Genomic DNA, 23,040 nt, shown 5'->3' on the forward strand with positions numbered 1-23,040 from the left:
ACGTAATAGTAAGGAGACTAGGCCCAACCGTGTTCTTTGAATCGGCAACAGTGATTTCTAGGTCATATCCCACCGTCGTGTGTCCAGCTAAGTCAGTGTTGATTTGAATCTCGCCCGCTATGAACACAAATAAATAGTGAATAGTTAATGGTTTTGCATTTACTTTTAAAACATCATTATTTTACCGGATATATTTCTATCAAGCAATGACACAACAATCCATTGTTTTTTATATCTGCATGTAGTTTTTTGTACTCTTTTGTTTCGAACTGATCTACAATAATGTACCATAGTATTTTTAATGTAATCATAATACGTTATAATTCATTATTTAGCAACAATTATCAGTGAAATACACAGCCGTACAGTTGAAGATTGTGAAAGGGCATGAGGCTGGGATACATGTCATAGTGAAAGTCAAATCGTCCCCTTCAGCATCGGTCACCAGGACGGTAAACGCGGTTGTTCCTACCAGAACGGTCGTGGATATGGTCGTAGAGTCTAAAATGTGTATGCATGCTTGGAGTAAATTAACAATTCAGAATACTTAGATTAAATAAAAAGTAAGATTTACCATGTACTTTCTGAACATAAACCTCTGTTTACTTTAAAGCAATTTTAAGATTGACAAGTATTATATATGTTGACACAAAAGTGACAGCTATAAACATTTTAAGTACTTCAGTCAACATTTGGATTGACGTTGAAGACATTTCTGCATATTATGTCAATTGAATGTTCACTTCAAATAATAATAATTAAAACTGCTCATTTATATGTTTCAAATACACCTTGTATGTGAGATGAGTTGCAATTCATGAGTTTGTTCAGTGGTATCGCTTAAATACTTACTCGATGTGAATTGATCGCTTAGTTATCAATTCCCTCCAGATTCAATTGTTGTAATTTTGGAAATTTCGGGCAACATAAAAGTTCTGAAACGATAAATAAATACTAACTTTGCAGATTGACAAAAACTGGAGCAGCGTTTTTTACAAGATAGACGGTGAACTCTTCTTTATCCGAGGTAAATCCATCCGAACAGTCGATGTCGAAAGCATAAGAGCTTGTAGCTGCATAATCAAAGCCCGGATTAGACTTGCTGTAAATTCCATAATCTGAAATATCATGAAATAAACATCTTGAGTAATTTGAATATTATGTAGATGTATATGTATTTCAAATGCAACATTTATTGTTTAATAATATAGTTTCATTGTTAGGTGACCTAGATTCATCAAGTTTGACCTAGATATTTTTAAAATGTATTTATTTGAATTATTTCACAATTTTCTAGAAATTCCTATTATTCCATATTAAAATGTTGTAAAATAAATAATAAATTTTAGAATTTCAGAGAAAGTAATTGAGAGGTGTAAGAATGTTTTGGAGCATTTTTATTTGTTTATAGTTGTGCACACTTATCTGATCATTGGTCGTTGGTCAGACTAATATTTCTGCGAATTGTAAATTCTTTAAAGGTGTTTGAGCAGTGCTAAACACTTCTTTAGTCTCGAATTTATTCAAAATATAATGCAAAGGTTCAATTTCAACCTTACTTTGGAATTATTCTGAAAATGATGTTTTCAAAAGTACTTGTAGAATTTACTCTGCGGACAAAATATTAAGTAAAGTTGTTTAGTGAATATTTGGGTATTATTGTTTCTAACTATCTAAAACTACGCATTAATGATTTCAAATATCTTATGTAGAACTGTAACTTTAAAAATATTGTTCTTGTTTAAAATGAATTGCTCGTTTCCCAACCTCGATTGCGTTTGATGTTAGTAGCAATGACTAATTGAGTTTGACTATGGTCCAGATGTTCTTCTTATTTGTATTATCAAATACATAAAACGCACCAGCTTGATCACCATTTGAAAATGAAACAACCTAAAGTGCTTCACCCTTGACGTTTTTTATAAACCATTAAAATGCATTTTCACATACCCGTTGATGACGGTATCTGCTTGACCAGGAAGGGTAACGTGGCTGAGACCCCAGTTGCAAGGGAACATGTAACGTCGTTAGCTGAATCAGTGGCGGTTATGGTGAATATAAGCGTCTCGGCAGTAACGTCTTCACTGAGTGATTCAGCTGCGGGGAGGTTCTGTATTTCTGGCGGCTGAGGAGTTAAACATAGCTTAAAGGTATCCGATGTACCGTAGTAAAGTGAACATAATTGGGCCTTTTATTGAACAGCATGATTTTAAAATTTGGTTTAAGGATGTATTTTTAATTAATAAAACCATCACAATTTTTTTTTATCATTGTTGCTTGTTGCAAGACTGTTCATTGTATGTAGTATAAAACAGCAAGCAATCCCCTTTCAAAATCATATTTAATTGCTTGGATATGAAGGTTTTATCATTACCAATGTCTCAAAATAGATAATAATGATAAGTTGAAATGTCAATTGATCAATCAATCAAATCAGGTCAAAGGAAAGAGGACCAATTATCAATCATCTACACAAAGATCTGACTTTTAAACTTGTACATTGTATTTCATCACCATAACTTACAGTTTCAATACGTATGCATTAACTATATTAACACTCATGTACCACACTGATTGAGTCCAATTTACTAGTACTGAGAGAATATATCTTTGTCAATGTTTTAGTTCCAAAACTTAAAGCCGCAACTGAAAGACTGAGTGAAAAACCAGTTTCACTTACATCGTTGGTAATTGTGACAGTAAATGTAGCTGATGCTGTGTTATCACACTGGTCAACAACTCGAAACACAAGCTTGTCCTGTGTTGATCCAACGTTAGTAAAACTGCTTGCTGTTGTTAAAATCTCTGAGAGAAAGATTTGATTACATTTGATACATGTGTCGATTGGAAAATGTAATTGCTAAGACACCAAGTCATTTGATACACAATAAATATCTGAACTATTATATGGACCATTAAAAGCTGTTTGATTTTGATTATAATTTTGTATTGCCTTTGTTATAGAACTTACACATTGTTGAATGAAATATTCAGTTTTATTAAGTTCTTTTCTATAAAATTTGTGGTGTAATAATATAATTCCGAGAGAAAATGATTGTGTTATGGTATCAGCTTCAACTACTATGTTTGTAGACGAAACACTATCAAACTCCTAAACAATAACCTACTTGTGGTTGTATCAAAAGAATATCTGACGTTTGTCGTCATAGTGACATCAAGTGTGTCCACGTCATAGGAGTCCGTGTCTGTGACGGTAATTGTTACTAGATTCGTACTTGCGGCGGCGGCGTTGGTAATGGACGTTGATCCAGGAAGGTTGGTAAAAGAGGGATCATTGTCTAAAAATGATACATATGGCCTTTTAAACACTCGGAAAATTGCATTTAAACGAATGCACTTTTCAGCTTAATGCATTGGCCATCCTTTAACCTTTCAATAGCAAATAACAAATGCATGGTTGTAACTTATTACAATTTGACAGTCCATATAAATGTATATATGGTATCCCATTTTTCCGTAAAGTAAGAAACTGGTTAATCCAACCCACATAACCGAATGGTAACAATTTTTATAATGTACCTCGAGCTTCAAGCTTTCCTTTTCATTTAAAGAGTAAATGCAAAATTTACTGGAAAAGTATTAAGGCTTAAATTGTAAAAGACTAATTAAGGTTTTGAAATGTTTATTTATTAAATGAACACTTTTATTTTGCAGTCTGGTAACGTCAGTATGTCTTCATTAAGTAAAAGGTCAACCAACAGTATGTATTTAATTTGCATATTTTTTTTTTGATTGCTTTGTTTGGTCAAAGTAAGCAAAATTGTTTATTGTTTTGTCAAAATTTATCAAATATTTCCAATTTCAGTTTAAACAACTCAAAAATGAATATAATTGGCTACTAACTTTATCACATCCTTAAAATTGTAACATTACATCCTATAGCACACATCACGAACAATTACAGTGCATTTCATCAGTGCTTTATGAATCTCTTTGGGCATGTGATTTAAGTCCAAGTGATTTCTAAGCTGATAGAAAAAAACAATATACCAACCTTTACTGTGGATGATCAGTTATTCTCCACTGTTACTCAGATTTATATCCGCTCTTGTCCCGTATGATGTAGTGACTTCGTACTCATTCGGGTTGAGATAATTTGTCATTTTATAATAGTATGTACAATGCATTTTTTTCAGTACATATTACTACCGCGAATAGCCTACATTAAATACTATCTAATCGACTTACTCGGGTTAAGATCCGCTCTAATCCCATATGTGCGTTCATCCTCAACAATTGCACCACTCCAGTCCACTATGTTCCCAACAGTTGTCGAAGTTAAGGCCATAAAATGATTCTGATCATCCTCACCGCCGCCGGTCTTGTAAGTTATAATGTCCGCTCCGTCAGTCCACCTGAGGGTTAATTTTCAGAGGCGAGAGAGTGGTTAAGTGGTATAAAGGGCAAGCTTTTTTCCCCCAGGATATCGTGAGTTCGAACCCCTACGTTGTTGATTAAGAGAAGGTCAAAGCGACCTTCACAGGATGCAAAACTTTTTAAAAGCTGTTATGGTAATTATGAGCATACGAATGCAATACTTTTCATAGCATACATGTTGCTTAAACTTTTACACAATTCTTAATATAAAAGTCAAAATATACTCTGTTTACCCTAATAGAGATTACGAAACATTTGTAATCACTAGGACCCGCAAAAATGGATACTTGTTTGCTTTATCATTAGGGAGTTCGTGCAGCTTTCACGTTTAAAACGCTCATTGGAGATAACCAATGGTATTACCGAGCAGCTACACACGTGATAAATTATTTAAAAACCTATTAAACAAAAATTAAATGAAAAACTACAGAAACAAGGCCAGTAGTCGAAAGCTTAAACGTGGCACGAGGTCGAAGCCAAAAATATAGAACAACAGCACAAACATCAACAAACAACACAGAACATAAATATACAAAGTCAGAGCGGAAATAATTCATATATAACCATACAATGGATTCTACAGGAAAAATACTTATATCTGTTTAAGATTTATTAAAAACCTGTGTTTAGACACAGAGCTAAGGCTTTACAGACACTTAATTAGAGATACACCGTACATACAACACAGACAGATCACACACTCATCATTATAACAATGACTATCTTGATTACCTCCATGGATCAGTCTATGGAGCAGGGTTCCACCGGGATTTTTAATTAGTAAACTGATAATAACCACCGAAAATGTTCGTTGTATATTTGGTAGTGGGTGGGTCAAAAGAATGACGCACAAACAAAGAAATACCGTAGCTGGTAGTCTGGTAAGTGCCGTGGCTAGCGCGTCGCGTCTCACTATAAGCGACCCGGGTTCCATTCCTAAGCTGGGCGCATTTCAGTTTGGTTAGTGGTCACAAAGTCAGAAAAGTGGATTTTCTCCGGGCACTTGGGTTTTCAAAACAACACATGACCACACACTCGCGCAACTTCTTGCCCACGAGTGTGACTTAGTAAAAGTTGCCATAACTTTCTTCAAAATGGTTGTAAAATATATAATGTTAAAACTAAATGACGTACATAGTTACGTTTCACGAAATATTTTTAACTCAACTGCTCATTTTACTAATATATGCAAATCCTCAGCCTACTGCAGTTCCTCAATAAATGTATCTTTAAATACGTATGTGAAAAAATACAGAAACAAGCTCAGTAGCCAAAAGTTAAAACATTAACCCCGTTTAATGGTACAGGGTGAACGCCAAAGACATAGAACAACAAAAAATATAAAAAAATCACATGGAAACAAGAAACATGGAACAACAGCACAAAACACCACACACAACACAACGCATCTATACTATATAAACGAACTAGGTATGTTTATCAAGGAAACATACATATGTGTATAAACATAATTAGTTATTCAGGTTTTGCATTAAGGTAACGGTACACATGTACAATCAATATAAGATAGCATACTAGTAAACGCTAAATAATTTTCTATAATTATTAATTAACATACCATCCAATACGATCGTCTGCTTTCACCGTTATCCTACTTCCCGTTGCTATCGAAAATGTAACCTCATCGTCCGCAGCTGAGAGGGGAAACGAACACAGATCTTATAGCAAAAGTATTTAACCCAATATGATTATATTACAAGTTATTTTAAATGGTATGTAAATTTGAACAGAAACCTTGTTAGAAATAGTACCTAGGGCATACAGACTGTTTTCAACAATGCCAAACATATATACAACCACGCTTTTCTGGAAAAGTTCTAGTTTCTAACAGAATGCTTTTCCCGCCCGCGTTATGCTGATTCAAGAAGCGCACCGGTGAAGTTTAATATAAACCTTGCGATATGTGATGATTATAACTAGACGAAACTGGACCGTAAAGTTCAGACATAAGCTGAACATGCACACTTGAACGTGTTTTCTGTATGATTAGTAATTGTATATGTAGTACACACTAAGTGACATAAAATAGTACACTATATAATTACATCGCTAAATCCGTAATATAAATCCCTGATCGATACACACGTATACTTAATTTATGTCTGAGATATTTCGGAAAGGATAACATACTACCATATAGGGAGTACTGCAAGACACGTCGGTAATTTGACAACTATTAAATGAGATAAAGAACTTTAAACAATCGAAATCTATATGGATTTCTAAACGACGCGTCTGTAATTTGACCACTTATGTATGAAATAAAGGTCATTTAACAATAATATAGGGAGTTCTGCGCGACACGTCTGTAATTCGACCACGTATGTTTGAGATAATGGATATTATACAACTATAATATAGGGAGTTCTGCGCGACACGTCGGTAATTCGACCACGTATGTTTAAGATAATGGATATTATACAACCATAATATAGGGAATTCTGCGCGACACGTCTGTAATTCGACCACGTATGCTTGAGATAATGGATATTATACAACCATAATATTGGGAGTTCTGCTCGACATGTCGGTAATTCGACCACGTATGTTTAAGATAATGGATATTATACAACCATAATATAGGGAGTTCTACTCGACACGTCTGTAATTCGACCACGTATGTTTGAGATAATGGATATTATACAACTATAATATAGGGAGTTCTGCACGACACGACTGTAATTCGACCACGTATGTTTGAGATAATGGATATAATACAACTATAATATAGAGAGTTCTGCTCGACACGTCGGTATTTCGACCACGTATGTTTGAGATAATGGATATTATACAACTATAATATAGGGAGTTCTGCGCGACACGTCTGTAATTCGACCACGTATGTTTGAGATAATGGATATTATACAACTATAATATAGAGAGTTCTGCTCGACATGTCGGTAATTCGACCACGTATGTTTAAGATAATGGATATTATACAACCATAATATAGGGAGTTCTACTCGACACGACTGTAATTCGACCACGTATGTTTGAGATAATGGATATAATACAACTATAATATAGAGAGTTCTGCTCGACACGTCGGTATTTCGACCACGTATGTTTGAGATAATGGATATTATACAACTATAATATAGGGAGTTCTGCGCGACACGTCTGTAATTCGACCACGTATGTTTGAGATAATGGATATTATACAACCATAATATAGGGAGTTCTGCGCGACACGTCTGTAATTCGACCACGTATGTTTGAGATAATGGATATTATACAACTATAATATAGGGAGTTCTACGCGACACGTCTGTAATTCGACCACGTATGTTTGAGATAATGGATATTATACAACTATAATATAGGGAGTTCTGCGCGACACGTCTGTAATTTGACCACGTATGTTTGAGATAATGGATATTATACAGCCATAATATAGGGAGTTCTGCACGACACGTCTGTAATTCGACCACGTATGTTTGAGATAATGGATATTATACAACTATAATATAGGGAGTTCTACTCGACACGTCTGTAATTCGACCACGTATGTTTGAGATAATGGATATTATACAACTATAATATAGGGAGTTCTGCTCGACACGTCGGTAATTCGACCACGTATGTTTAAGATAATGGATATTATACAACCATAATATAGGGAGTTCTGCTCGACACGTCTGTAATTCGACCACGTATGTTTGAGATAATGGATATTATACAACTATAATATAGGGAGTTCTACTCGACACGTCTGTAATTCGACCACGTATGTTTGAGATAATGGATATTATACAACTATAATATAGGGAGTTCTGCTCGACACGTCGGTAATTCGACCACGTATGTTTAAGATAATGGATATTATACAACCATAATATAGGGAATTCTGCGCGACACGTCTGTAATTCGACCACGTATGCTTGAGATAATGGATATTATACAACTATAATATAGGGAGTTCTACTCGACACGTCTGTAATTCGACCACGTATGTTTGAGATAATGGATATTATACAACTATAATATAGGAAGTTCTGCACGACACGTCGGTAATTCGACCACGTATGTTTGAGATAATGGATATTATACAACTATAATATAGGGAGTTCTGCACGACACGTCGGTAATTCGACCACGTATGTTTGAGATAATGGATATTATACAACTATAATATAGGGAGTTCTGCGCGACACGTCTGTAATTCGACCACGTATGTTTGAGATAATGGATATTATACAACTATAATATAGAGAGTTCTGCTCGACACGTCTGTAAATCGACCACGTATGTTTGAGATAATGGATATTATACAACTATAATATAGAGAGTTCTGCTCGACACGTCGGTATTTCGACCACGTATGTTTGAGATAATGGATATTATACAACTATAATATAGGGAGTTCTGCGCGACACGTCTGTAATTCGACCACGTATGTTTGAGATAATGGATATTATACAACTATAATATAGGGAGTTCTGCGCGACACGTCTGTAATTCGACCACGTATGTTTGAGATAATGGATATTATACAACTATAATATAGGGAGTTCTGCGCGACACGTCTGTAATTTGACCACGTATGTTTGAGATAATGGATATTATACAGCCATAATATAGGGAGTTCTGCACGACACGTCTGTAATTCGACCACGTATGCTTGAGATAATGGATATTATATAACTATAATATAGGGAGTTCTGCACGACACGTCGGTAATTCGACCACGTATGTTTGAGATAATGGATATTATACAACTATAATATAGGGAGTTCTGCACGACACGTCGGTAATTCGACCACGTATGTTTGAGATACTTGATATTATACAACCATAATATAGGGAGTTCTGCTCGACACGTCGGTAATTCGACCACGTATGTTTGAGATAATGGATATTATACAACTATAATATAGGGAGTTCTGCGCGACACGTCTGTAATTCGACCACGTATGTTTGAGATAATGGATATAATACAACCATAATATAGGGAGTTCTGCGCGACACGTCTGTAATTCGACCAAGTATGTTTGAGATAATGGATATTATACAACCATAATATAGGGAGTTCTGCGCGACACGTCTGTAATTCGACCACGTATGTGTGAGATAATGGATATAATACAACCATAATATAGGGAGTTCTGCGCGACACGTCTGTAATTCGACCACGTATGTTTGAGATAATGGATATTATAAAACTATAATATAGGGAGTTCTGCACGACACGTCTGTAATTCGACCACGTATGCTTGAGATAATGGATATTATACAACTATAATATAGGGAGTTCTACTCGACACGTCTGTAATTCGACCACGTATGCTTGAGATAATGGATATTATACAACTATAATATAGGGAGTTCTGCGCGACACGTCTGTAATTCGACCACGTATGTTTGAGATAATGGATATTATACAACTATAATATAGGGAGTTCTGCACGACACGTCTGTAATTCGACCACGTATGCCTGAGATAATGGATATTATACAACTATAATATAGGGAGTTCTACTCGACACGTCTGTAATTCGACCACGTATGTTTGAGATAATGGACATTATACAGCCATAATATAGGGAGTTCTACTCGACACGTCGGTAATTCGACCACGTATGTTTGAGATAATGGACATTATACAGCCATAATATAGGGAGTTCTGCACGACACGTCTGTAATTCGACAACGTATGTTTAAGATAATGGATATTATACAACCATAATATAGGGAGTTCTGCACGACACGTCTGTAATTCGACCACGTATGTTTGAGATAATGGATATTATACAACTATAATATAGGGAGTTCTGCGCGACACGTCTGTAATTCGACCACGTATGTTTGAGATAATGGACATTATACAACCATAATATAGGAAGTTCTGCACGACACGTCTGTAATTCGACCACGTATGTTTGAGATAATGGATATTATACAACTATAATATAGGGAGTTCTGCACGACACGTCTGTAATTCGACCACATATGTTTGAGATAATGGATATTATACAACCAAAATATAGGGAGTTCTGCACGACACGTCTGTAATTCGACCACGTATGCTTGAGATAATGGATATTATACAACTATAATATAGGGAGTTCTGCGCGACACGTCTGTAATTCGACCACGTATGTTTGAGATAATGGATATTATACAACCATAATATAGGAAGTTCTGCACGACACGTCTGTAATTCGACCACGTATGTTTGAGATAATGGACATTATACAACTATAATATAGGGAGTTCTGCACGACACGTCTGTAATTCGACCACGTATGTTTGAGATAATGGATATTATACAACTATAATATAGGGAGTTCTGCACGACACGTCTGTAATTCGACCACGTATGCTTGAGATAATGGACATTATACAACAATAATATAGGGAGTTCTGCGCGACACGTCTGTAATTCGACCACGTATGTTTGAGATAATGGATATTATACAACTATAATATAGGGAGTTCTGCTCGACACGTCTGTAATTCGACCACGTATGCTTGAGAAAATGGATATTATACAACTATAATATAGGGAGTTCTGCACGACACGTCTGTAATTCGACCACGTATGCTTGAGATAATGGATATTATACAACTATAATATAGGGAGTTCTACTCGACACGTCTGTAATTCGACCACGTATGCTTGAGATAATGGATATTATACAACTATAATATAGGGAGTTCTGCGCGACACGTCTGTAATTCGACCACGTATGTTTGAGATAATGGATATTATACAACTATAATATAGGGAGTTCTGCACGACACGTCTGTAATTCGACCACGTATGCTTGAGATAATGGATATTATACAACTATAATATAGGAAGTTCTGCGCGACACGTCTCTAATTCGACCACGTATGTTTGAGATAATGGATATTATACAACTATAATATAGGGAGTTCTGCGCGACACGTCTGTAATTCGACCACGTATGTTTGAGATAATGGATATTATACAACTATAATAAAGGGAGTTCTGCTCGACACGTCTGTAATTCGACAACGTATGTTTGAGATAATGGACATTATACAACCATATATAGATTTCTGCGTGACACGTCTGTAATTCGACCACGTATATTTGAGATAATGGATGTTATACAACTATAATATAGGGAGTTCTGCACGACAAGTCGGTAATTCGACCATGTATGTTTGAGATAATGGATATTATACAACCATATATGGATTTCTGCGTGACACGTCTGTAATTCGACCACGTATGTTTGAGATAATGGATATTATACAACTATAATATAGGCAGTTCTGCACGACACGTCGGTAATTCGACCACGTTTGTTTGAGATAATGGATATTATACAACTATAATATAGGGAGTTCTGCACGACACGTCTGTAATTCGACCACGTATGTTTGAGATCATGGATATTATACAACCATAATATAGGGAGTTTTGCGCGACACGTCGGTAATTCGACCATGTATGTTTGAGATAATGGATATTATACAACCATATATGGATTTCTGCGTGACACGTCGGTTATTCGACCACGTATGTTTGAGATAATAGATATTATACAACCATAATATAGGAAGTTTTGCACGACACGTCGGTAATTCGACCACGTATGTTTGTGATAATGGATATTATACAACCGTAATATAAGGAGTTCTGCTCGACACGTCGGTAATTCGACCACGTATGCTTGAGATAATGGATATTATACAACCATAATATAGGGAGTTCTGCTCGACACGTCTGTAATTCGACCACGTATGTTTGAGATAATGGATATTATACAACTATAATATAGGGAGTTCTGCTCGACACGTCTGTAATTCGACCACGTATGTTTGAGATAATGGACATTATACAACCATAATATAGGAAGTTCTGCACGACACGTCGGTAATTCGACCACGTATGTTTGAGATAATGGATATTATACAACCATAATATAGAAAGTTCTGCACGACACGTCTGTAATTCGACCACGTATGTTTGAGATAATGGATATTATACAACCATAATATAGGAAGTTCTGCACGACACGTCGGTAATTCGACCACGTATGTTTGAGATAATGGATATTATACAACCATAATATAGGGAGTTCTGCACGACACGTCTGTAATTCGACCACGTATGTTTGAGATAATGGATATTATACAACCATAATATAGGAAGTTCTGCACGACACGTCGGTAATTCGACCACGTATGTTTGAGATAATGGACATTATACAGCCATAATATAGGGAGTTCTGCACGACACGTCTGTAATTCGACCACGTATGTTTGAGATAATGGATATTATACAACCATAATATAGGGAGTTCTGCTCGACACGTCTGTAATTCGACCACGTATGTTTGAGATAATGGATATTATACAACCATAATATAGGAAGTTCTGCTCGACATGTCGGTAATTCGACCACGTATGCTTGAGAAAATGGATATTATACAACCATAATATAGGGAGTTCTGCATGACATGTCGGTAATTCGACCACGTATGTTTGAGATAATGGATATTATACAACCATTATATAGGGAGTTCTGCACGACACGTCTGTAATTCGACCACGTATGCTTGAGAAAATGGATATTATACAACCATAATATAGGACGTTCTGCATGACATGTCGGTAATTCGACCACGTATGTTTGAGATAATGGATATTATACAACCATAATATAAGGAGTTCTGCACGACACGTTGGTAATTCGACCACTTATTTTAGAACTTGAAATGGGTTTTATTAAGACTGGTCGATAGTTTTGCCACTTGTATCAAAGAGTTCTACATACAAACAGAGACGGAATTCTGCCCGACGAGTCGAAAGTCTGATCCTGTAGTCGGGCGCCACACTTGGAAGTACAGAGTCCTAGTATTTGGCTGAACGTTATCGAAATTGGCTTGCCAACTCTCGATCACCCCGCAGCAGTCGAAAGTAAAATCAGGGTCTGCCATCATATACCCGAACGCTGCAAACAGATTAATAAGTGGCAAATTCGTGTTTTAATGTGACAATGTACGTTAATTTGGATTACACAGTTCCTTTTTTTTGTTTAGCCGTTTATTGGAGGTTATTGATTTCAAACCCTATACATATAGTTGTTAACCATACGAGTTAATTTACTGTTTTTTTAACAAGTAATGCAAAACTGTATAGAAGGAAATGTTTTCTTTTAATATCAATTTCGGAGCTGCAGGGTATTGGTACGCCAGATTAGCATTGCTGTTACCACTAGTACTTCAGTTTTAGCAAATAAAGATTCCGGCCGAAGACTTCCTTTCCTTTCTTCTGTTTGGTAGGATCTTTAAGCTATCTGGTATGGGGCATTATTAGTGAACTGTCATTTAATTATATACATATATATTATTTATCTAAAAACAAATTATCTCGAATATATAGTGATATTGCTTAAGATTATGCTTTTACAGTGGTTATTGAATAATCAAGGCGCATAATAATCTGATCAGTGTATTTATCCTGAAGCGTTAACACAAATGAAACTTACAATCGAACCCCGTTGGCTCGAATTCGCTTGTGTCGAATTGTTCGTTGGCTCGAAATAGATGTTAAGGACCGATTTTATATACTGAATGTAAACAGTCCCGCTTGGCTCGAATATTCTGAGGGTCGAGGTATTTTGGCCGATGCCTGGGCTATCGAGCCAACGTGTTCGACTGTATATATATCTATAAACATATATATCGGATTTCTTTTGTATTATGACACTTCATAATGAATGATGAATAATGTTTTTTTATTGTTTATTTTTTTGGATATCAATATCTGTGTTGGGTTTATAATTGTGATTAACATAATTTCTTGACATATTTGGGAAAATCCTTAAAAAAAAGTGCTTAAACGTTCCATCAAGAGAACGAGCCAACGTTGGGAGACGTTAAATGATTAGTCTCTAATTGAAACTACTGTACTTTTTTCCAACATAGCGTAAGATAGACTTAATCATGGTTTAATCTACTATGGCTTAATACTTAAATACTCTGAAGAATTACTGACTCTGCTTGTTTAAAGTTTAAAGTGTGCGTATTAATATTTGGCATAATTGCCTTACATGCGTCTGAATATAACCTGACAAAAATAATTGCCATATCACTATAATTAAAATACCATAAAGTGATGGGGACTTCTTTTGGGTTTGTTAGTAATATAATAACTAAGCAGATTATGATATAACTGCGTGGGACATCACATTTGTCGGTTGACTTGATGTACGTAATACATGGATTTGTTTTCGACACCATTTGCAAGCAGTCGACTAGTAATGCCATAAATTTAATTTATAAACAATAGCCAGGGGCGGTTAAAAGGAATGAGCATTGAACAATCGTGACATTTCAATATATGAATATTGCAAAATTCGTTTCTTTCTCGGGTTAAAAACTAGTATATAATTTGCCTTTTAACAGTGCAATTCAGTACATCTAAACTGGAATTAGCTTTCAGATGCCGCTCTGACAAAGGATTTAAGATTCATTAGAATAAACTTTTATATAAAGTGCTTGATGTTTTATAAACCGTGTAATTAGCTCATACAAAAGAATACAAAGACGTGGTTTGTTTGAGCTTCATTCAGTCTTTCCAAAAGAAAACCCACTGCATAATGGCATTAAATAAAATGTCCATGATAATTGATATTGACTTACGATGTAATTAAACGCTTTGAACGACACCTTTATGAAAGCATATATATGCGTACATGTTTGAATGCAATATGAATGTACTTTACGAATCGTTTCAACATTTGAAACAGACACCCTTTTTAGATGGTTAAATTAAATTGAAGTAACCGTTTAATCTTCAAACGAAAAAAAAAAATAATGATCTTATCGTTTGACAATCCGCGATATAGACATAGGGACATTTCATCTCAAAAGTACAAGCCAACTTTCCAATGACGCACGCCAAAAAAGGCCGATGTCATTGCTTTATTTTAATCATAGGACTTGAATGTTGTAATTATTGATAAAAGTTGGTATAAGTGTGAAGTGTTTGCCTTACTAGTAAAACTAGCATAACTAGTAAAAGCCCATCATTTATTGGTAGAGCTTGATTTGATGCGGGTGTGGTCTGTGTATGAATTTATTTAGGTGCTGTGCTCAGGTTTATGTCTCTAGTTAACTGTTAGTTCGGGCCACCTGTGCCTCTAGTACATGTTTTTTTTCAGGTTTCAATTACTGGGCTTCGCCCTGTAGTTTTCATTATGTTAAGGAAATGTTTTGAAAAATGAATTGGTCTGTTGAAATATCACCATTAACCGTCACTTTTGATCATGTAGAATTATGATTATGGAATATTGAATGTAATAATGGAGTAATTGAATATGGCAGCTCGCATTGTGAGTTCCTGAGCATGAATTCAGCAGTTATTTGTCCTGTCTGCATGGCTGATATATACGCATAATAACTATCATCATGGTGAAACATACCTTATTATATTTACTGCCTTTGTCAGTTACACTGTTCAGCCTTAAAGGGGACCACGTTCATAGCAAACATTTATATACACGTTGTATCTTAAAACGCATTTTTACAATGTAACATTTAAAATCAAATATTAAATCATTTTTTGGTGAAGTCTATGATTTGTTCATATATATGGCATACCATTTGCGTTTGAAATTGACAATATGTCAACGCAATTCGAGAATTAATTATTTATTTTGACTAAAGAAGTGTAGTTTTATATCAGTCGGTGAAGGGAAGTATTAACATAAATGTTTACATTTCACCTTTTCATGAAATTACATACGTTTTAACAAATGTACCTGTATTTGAACCGACGTTCTGGTTTTTTCCTTTAGGGTTATTTTCTCCAACCACAGCATTGTCACCACACACACCAGTCGCTGAAACAAGCGAATACACTGATAGTTGATAACAAAGAACGTCTATGGCACACAGTTCTTATATCACAAACGATTATTGAGGAAATCGTAAAATAGGTAAAAAATGATGTATACATTACGTAACATATTGTATTTCAGATCATAAATAAATAATTATTCGAGCATTATCATAAATGTATATACCAAGAAATAATCATTCCTAACGACAAACACATACTAAAATAATGATAATTAATATCTATAAAATGTACAAGCACAAAACGCAAGTAGCATCAACTGTATCGACTGAACAATAGCAATAGTATCATTAATGATCACTCAAACGGTCAATAACAAAAGGCAAGGGGTATTATCCATAAGGACAGAATAAGCTATACTAACAAAATCTATTTTTGAATTGTGTATAACTATCCATATTGACTCAATACGTTCTTGTTCGCTTATCTGAGTCTGATTCTAAAACTCGAAATCAAGATGTTAGGATAAGAGTGAGGTTTGTGCACGTAAACAGGTTTAAACCCCCAGTCAATTTACATTTTACTGACCGTTCCAATGCGGTACCTAACAATCCTTGACAAACCTATTTTTTATATAGTATATGTGCACTGTGTTGTTTGTAGAGTTTTGTGCTGTTGTTCCATGTTTATTGTTTCAGTTTCAGTTTCTATTGTTTAATTTGTGACATACCAATCATAAAACTCGAAAAACACAATGAATAACACTATATATGACATTATGTGTACCCGAACATAATTCATGTAATTTGCTTTATCAATAAAGAAGAAATATTAATATATCACGAGCAATTATTTCCAGTTAGTTATGATATTAGTTTTCCCACAATCAATTTGCTTATATATTCAACCACTCTTTTTAAGGTTTCATTGATCTCAGTGATATTTATCCCATACCGTGCGTGCCCTCGGTTGCATGAATTCGAAGAAAAATAATAACGGCCGTCAAGAAACCCCTCATGGTCCAAAACCAACTTCAGGCCTCGTTCTGAAAAGTACATTTTTTTTTGTTAAATTGCATCAATTACTACTACTTAGAGCACAAGAACAACCTTTTTTGGTTACTATACTTATCATCATTTCGGTTGAAGTCGTTTTGCGAAAGGTCTGACCGTTCAAAACAATGGAAACCCTGATTGTTGTAGGACATTCGAACGTGTTTCAGGTGTGTGGACAGGTACAGAGTAGACGTGGACCTAACGTTCGCATACGTCATCGCAATCCAGAGTAAAGCTATTTTTGGCCAGAAGTACATCAATAGTGAAACTATATACATCCCTCAATGTAAAGCACGAAAAATCAAACGTTTACAGTCGAACCCCGTTGGCTCGAACTCCCAGAGACCGGCGAAAATACGTCGAGCCTCGGAAAATTCGAGCCAAACGGTTATGCTTACATTCAGTTTAAATTAAGTGGTCCTTTTCATCAAGTTCGCGGTATCGAGGAGTTCGAGCCAAGCGATTTCGAGCCAACGGGGTTTGACTGTATATGACATGAAATTCGAGTACTATCTTGAGAATATATGAGTCGTTTGTTCATATCAGAGATAAGGCTTCGATGTTTATACGCAAAGTGTATTATCTTTAAATAAATGTTTTTGTCTAGTGACTGACCTCCCTTCTTATTATATCCGGTAACATAAGGGGAAGATATAATTGGCCGACTTAAAGTCGGTTTAGCAATAAAACTGTTGCGAATATATCACGCCGACAACCTAAACCGACCTTTTCCAAACAAAAGGATGATTTTCCCAATTAATTTAAAGGTAAATTAAATTACGATTCAGTCCGAAAATAATTTGAGTTACCCTATTGCGATTTGTGACTTTGATTATATTTCTGAAGCAAATTAACATTTGAAACATGCCTTTCTGATGGAACGGAGCTTAATAATTCATAAAAAAATACTGGAACCTTTTCAAGGAGTGAATTATGCGTAATCCCTGGGTGATGCATAATTCAGATCCATTTCTTTCGATTTGTATCCAGTCGTCCGTAAGAGAAGCTGTATCCTTTAATCGTTTTTTAAGCTGTCCAGTTTTAGTGTTTTGTTTTATGTGACATAGCCATGTGTCTTAAGGTTTATAAATAGATATTTGACAATAGGGCTTATCGCTGTATTTTTTATGACCGTTTACATTTAAGCATTCATTACGTGTTTTATTGTATTTATTATAAACGCGTTATATGCATCCTTGTCATTTTTTTTACCTATGAAAACCAAACACGTACTGAATGAATTGTTTAAATGTCAACGTTTCAATACAACGATGAAACAAATGTAAAAACGTAATATTTACACCTCAACATTCCATTCCTTAAATGAACTGCCTTTCGGCAATTGCGTTCATCAATCGATGAACGCAACATCTTCGGATATGTTCGGATCGCAATTCATCGCATAACAATATACATGGAAACTATTGATCTTGTTATTGCTTGTATTGTGTCAGCAGGTCCCGTATATAAAAAATATAAATCAACATTTTAGAAAGTGCTAAGTTATTATATTTTAAAAGTGTTGTTGCCAAAAGTGTTTCAATTTAACGTTTAAAAGTTGAAATATATTGATTTCAAGTGGTTGATCTTTTCCCGCGTTATTCTGACGTCATTTGAAAAAAAATGTTTCCGGTAACAGTCGGGTCGTCCTATGTACAGAATGGGTAAGAAAGGACTACTGAAAGGTAATCCGAAACGAAATGAAGTATATTTTTAACGTTTCTTGAATAAAATAATGAACTAATGGTGTAAATATAAGGAATGAATTGCGGGGTTGATGTCATTACCGGGGATATGAACGCAAATGGGAATTGGCAATCTAAGGGTGTGGAGTCCGAAGGACTCCACTCGCACTTTGACCAGTCCAATTGTGTTCATACCCCGATAATGACATCAATCCCGCAATTCATTCCGTAAATAAATTACGCATGTTATTACGCATCTGGCAATGATTGAAAATAGCCCTAGTGTAATTAATGTTATGACCATTTTCCCTTTCATCATTGCGTCCGTTAGAATGTTAAACAAAGTGCAAAATATCCAAAACTTACCTCACCCCAGTGGATTTTGTTATAAGTTAATCCGTCAATTACTTAAACAGTTCGGAGGAAAATGTTGTCCTGACGTTGTTAGCTATCTTTTTGCTTTGCTAATGTTGCTTATTTCAAAATGCAGATTTTATATTTGATTATCAATCTATCAACAATCAGGCGTTGTTCATGGTGCACCTTTACTAAAAAGTTTTCAAAAGATAATACAAATATGAAACCAAGTACGAACATGTAAGGCCCTAAAGTAAATGTTGGGTTATGGTTTACATCAGAAAATGACACTAACAGATATAATTTTAGAAGGGGTTCTTATTTTTAATCTTTATTACTATTGCGAATTAATTAATGAATATTACGCCATGTTTTATATGCTAAAATGTTCTTGCCGTCATCTTTATAAGTGCAGTTTCACAAATATTTCATAAACCTTATAATCATGTGAATCATACTACTAATACAGAACAGAACAGAACAGAACATAATTTGATTAGACGTATACCATCACAGTACATAGTCAAATAACATCAAACACATTTACAAATATGAATTCAACAAGTCACTTACTACAGTGAGGATAAGCATATTGTACTAATTATCGTAAGTAAGGGAAATTCTATATTTTACAGATTCTTTAATATATTTTGACAGTTTAAACATTGTAACTAATACATTTAGCGGATACGACTGGACACTCCAAAGAACGGCGGAGTTCTTACGAGGAGTCAGATTACGTGCAACAAACAAATTATTCTATTACGCCTAAATTTTAGGACATATCTCTTTTAAAAATAATTATCTACAACACAAATTTGAAAAGCGACGAACGCATAGAATATATATTTTCGACCTCAATGAATGGTAATTAAATATTTGGCTAACAATTCTTATTTAGTGCAGAATTAAGCGAGGTAGTGAGAGGCGGCATTAACAAATACCTTTTGTCATTATAAGAGTACGGACAAGAGTACGGATCACGAAGATAATTCAAATATGAAACCCCTTTGTTAATCTTTATAATAAAACGATTTATTTTATTGCTTAATTGTAAATTAACTCATAATAACATACATAATTTGACAGGATAATATATCTAGATAGTTTACCTTCTTGAGGTGGGTATTATCTGCAGACCTCCAAGGAATGGTTAAATATTATTAGTATATACTTACAAAAATAATTGGCTCGATACACATTCAATTTTGTAAGTACATTTTATCATCCTTTACTCTTTAAGTGGTCTACACTATACTGTGTAAACTACTCGCTAACTGTGCCAGCCACTTTTCATATCTACCACTTCACCTAATTAAACTCACTAATCTAATCTATTCGGTTATACTAAAATAATTGAATATCTTAAACAATAACTGGCAATGTGCCATTCTACCAGTTAAGATTAAGACATAATGTTTAGCACTTGAAAGCCCATAAGGCTACAATATTTTCATTTGGTTCCTGAAAACACACTAGCAGAACTGAATAATGTCTTGTTTGATACGTGCTACCAATTTAAGATCTAAACAACTTACATAGTTGTAAACAAAATACTTGACATTGGGAAGTCTAACGCGGATCAGTATCAAACATAATTTCATAGAACCTGGATACAAAACTGTTTTTCTATATGTAATTCTATGTACGTGATTTTATAGTTCCTCCTCATTTTCTTATACTTCTTTATCTCATCAAGATGCTGATGGTGACCTTTTGGCATCCTTCTTAAGAATAATAATTAAAAAAAACACGTCCATTCGCATTTGCTCCACTTGGGTCTTAAAGCTGCACTCACACAAATTAAACGTATTGACAACTTTTATTTATTTTTTGTCTTGGAACTAGCTAATGTATGCGAAAATCCATGGAAACCAGTTATATAAGAGTGCTAAAAAAATAGATGGCAGATTCTTATATTTAAGTTAAAAAAATGATGTTTTATGCATTTTTTTTTAAATCGTTAGTAACGGTTTAAGCAATCTTTTATCATTGGTTTGAATATGTTAACGCAAAAAATGCTCTTTTTAAGACAACGGTAAATCTGTGAGAGTGCAGCTTTAAGACTTGGTAAACAATTGAGGCAATTTTCAGAACTTCCATTCGACATTCGTTAAAGCATAACTGATACAGATAGGTTTCGACAATCGCTTTGATAACTTCTAAGGTCTCACCCCCCCCCCCCCCGTAACATATCATCTTTCTCAGTCTTAATTATAAAATTTCTCAAAACCATGACGAAGATTGATGCAGTGGGGGTGATTAGAAATGCGAACAGTTAGCCTGTGCTCATACAAAATAAATGTCTCCACCCTTGTGTTCAACAGTGATCTTTTGATTTCTTTCTAAGTATGAACACTTTTTAAAGGTAAACAAAATATGACACTTAAACGTTAGTGCTGAAATAAAAGTAGCTTTGTGTTTATGGATTTAAAACACAAGTTTGCAGGTATTTGTCAACCGTCTAGACATCCAAACATTTTTAAAACTTAAACGTTAGTGCTGAAATAAAAGTAGCTTTGTGTTTATGGATTTAAAACACAAGTTTGCAGGTATTTGTCAACCGTCTAGACATCCAAACATTTTTAAAATAACCGATAACGAAAATATTGCACTGCGCATGCACAACACATGAACTGCATGCATAGGCTTGGCGTGTGAAATTGCAATCAGAACAACGGTACAAAAGATTTTTATATCTAGTTTTAAGTATTCCTACTTAAAGTATTGCAGCTATAAAGAAATGTTTAATCATTCAACATAATCCCAAATATTTACGACCAATTTACTAGTTTGACTTAAAAAAATAACTTTGTTTAAAGACATTTACGTAATTTGATTGAAAATCTGATAAAATCTTACATCGTAAAAGTTGCTCAATTCCTTAGTACACCTACACATGTTGCAACGGATGCTTGTATTTTGCTCCCTACATATTGAAACTCAAAACATCTTAATATAAAATGAATGTTTAAAACATTTATGTTTGGGTCTTTTAAACTAACTTTCGCACCGTGAAACACCCTTAAAGAAATAACGACATATGTTTAAAGAAGCGAACGTAGACAATTGACGTCATTGATAGATGTAATCTAGCATGTTTACATTGACTAATTGTTAGACATATTTTTGAAATACACATTCTCCGAAATGTATGTGCTAAATGATAAAGGAGATACTATATAACTGGTAATCAGATTATCTTGTTGGTTAAATAATTGTTTTACCGTAATTGTCAGTAAGATGTACATTTTTTTAATATATATATTTGTGTGGCCACTATGTTATCGAAGAAGTATCGGAGGCCGTGAACCTTTTGTCTTGAAACAAAGTTCGTGTTAAAAGTTTACCTATCGGACTTAACCGTGAAATTCCCATTGCATTAGTCTTTCTATAGTGAACTCCCTTTGTAAATATGATGTTTATTTGTATTTCATTCATTTTTATTAACGATATATTTGTGCAAAAACAAAATTACTTTCTTTGATGGTTTTGAGGTAATATGATATCAACTTTGGTCGGCAATAAATACAAGATAATTTAAAAGTATGTGCAAAGTCTCCGCGAGAAGGATTCGGATAATATCTTTCTGCGCACCCGAATCTTACAATAAACAAGAGAAATACATGAAGAAAGATCATTTTTAACTTCTTAATCATGTATTTATTTAGAATTGATGGTTTCAAGGTTTGTTTACCTCAATAACAACATGACTGTGGTAAAAGTATACCGTTGCAAAACAT

At 34.6% G+C, this 23,040-nt stretch overlaps 1 protein-coding gene across 1 annotated transcript; it reads right to left on the minus strand.

The window, feature by feature from the left end:
- Positions 1 to 331: 331 nt before the first annotated feature.
- On the minus strand, positions 332 to 17,473 carry LOC128204975 (uncharacterized). The gene is made up of 10 exons (XM_052906371.1): positions 17,389 to 17,473; positions 16,163 to 16,243; positions 13,172 to 13,348; positions 5,978 to 6,053; positions 4,210 to 4,376; positions 3,129 to 3,299; positions 2,681 to 2,805; positions 1,951 to 2,125; positions 960 to 1,118; positions 332 to 501 (listed from the first exon to the last, which is right to left on the minus strand). Exons 1-10 carry the CDS (start codon positions 17,471 to 17,473, stop codon positions 332 to 334), a joined length of 1,386 nt encoding a protein of 461 aa, XP_052762331.1.
- Between the last annotated feature and the right edge of the window lie 5,567 nt (positions 17,474 to 23,040).

Source organism: Mya arenaria, chromosome 10, assembly GCF_026914265.1.
Source record: "Mya arenaria isolate MELC-2E11 chromosome 10, ASM2691426v1".
Taxonomy (NCBI): domain Eukaryota; kingdom Metazoa; phylum Mollusca; class Bivalvia; order Myida; family Myidae; genus Mya; species Mya arenaria.

What these genes read in the sequence shown, in the direction of transcription:
- LOC128204975 (XM_052906371.1), bottom strand. Translation starts at nt 17,473, where the DNA reads ATGACGTATGCGAACGTTAGGTCCACGTCTACTCTGTACCTGTCCACA. An exon ending in GCAGAATTCCGTCTCTGTTT is followed by an intron (nt 6,054 to 13,171) that starts GTATGTAGAACT and finishes TTCCCCTCTCAG; the next exon opens with CTGCGGACGATGAGGTTACA. An exon ending in CTGTCACAATTACCAACGAT is followed by an intron (nt 2,126 to 2,680) that starts GTAAGTGAAACT and finishes TTAACTCCTCAG; the next exon opens with CCGCCAGAAATACAGAACCT.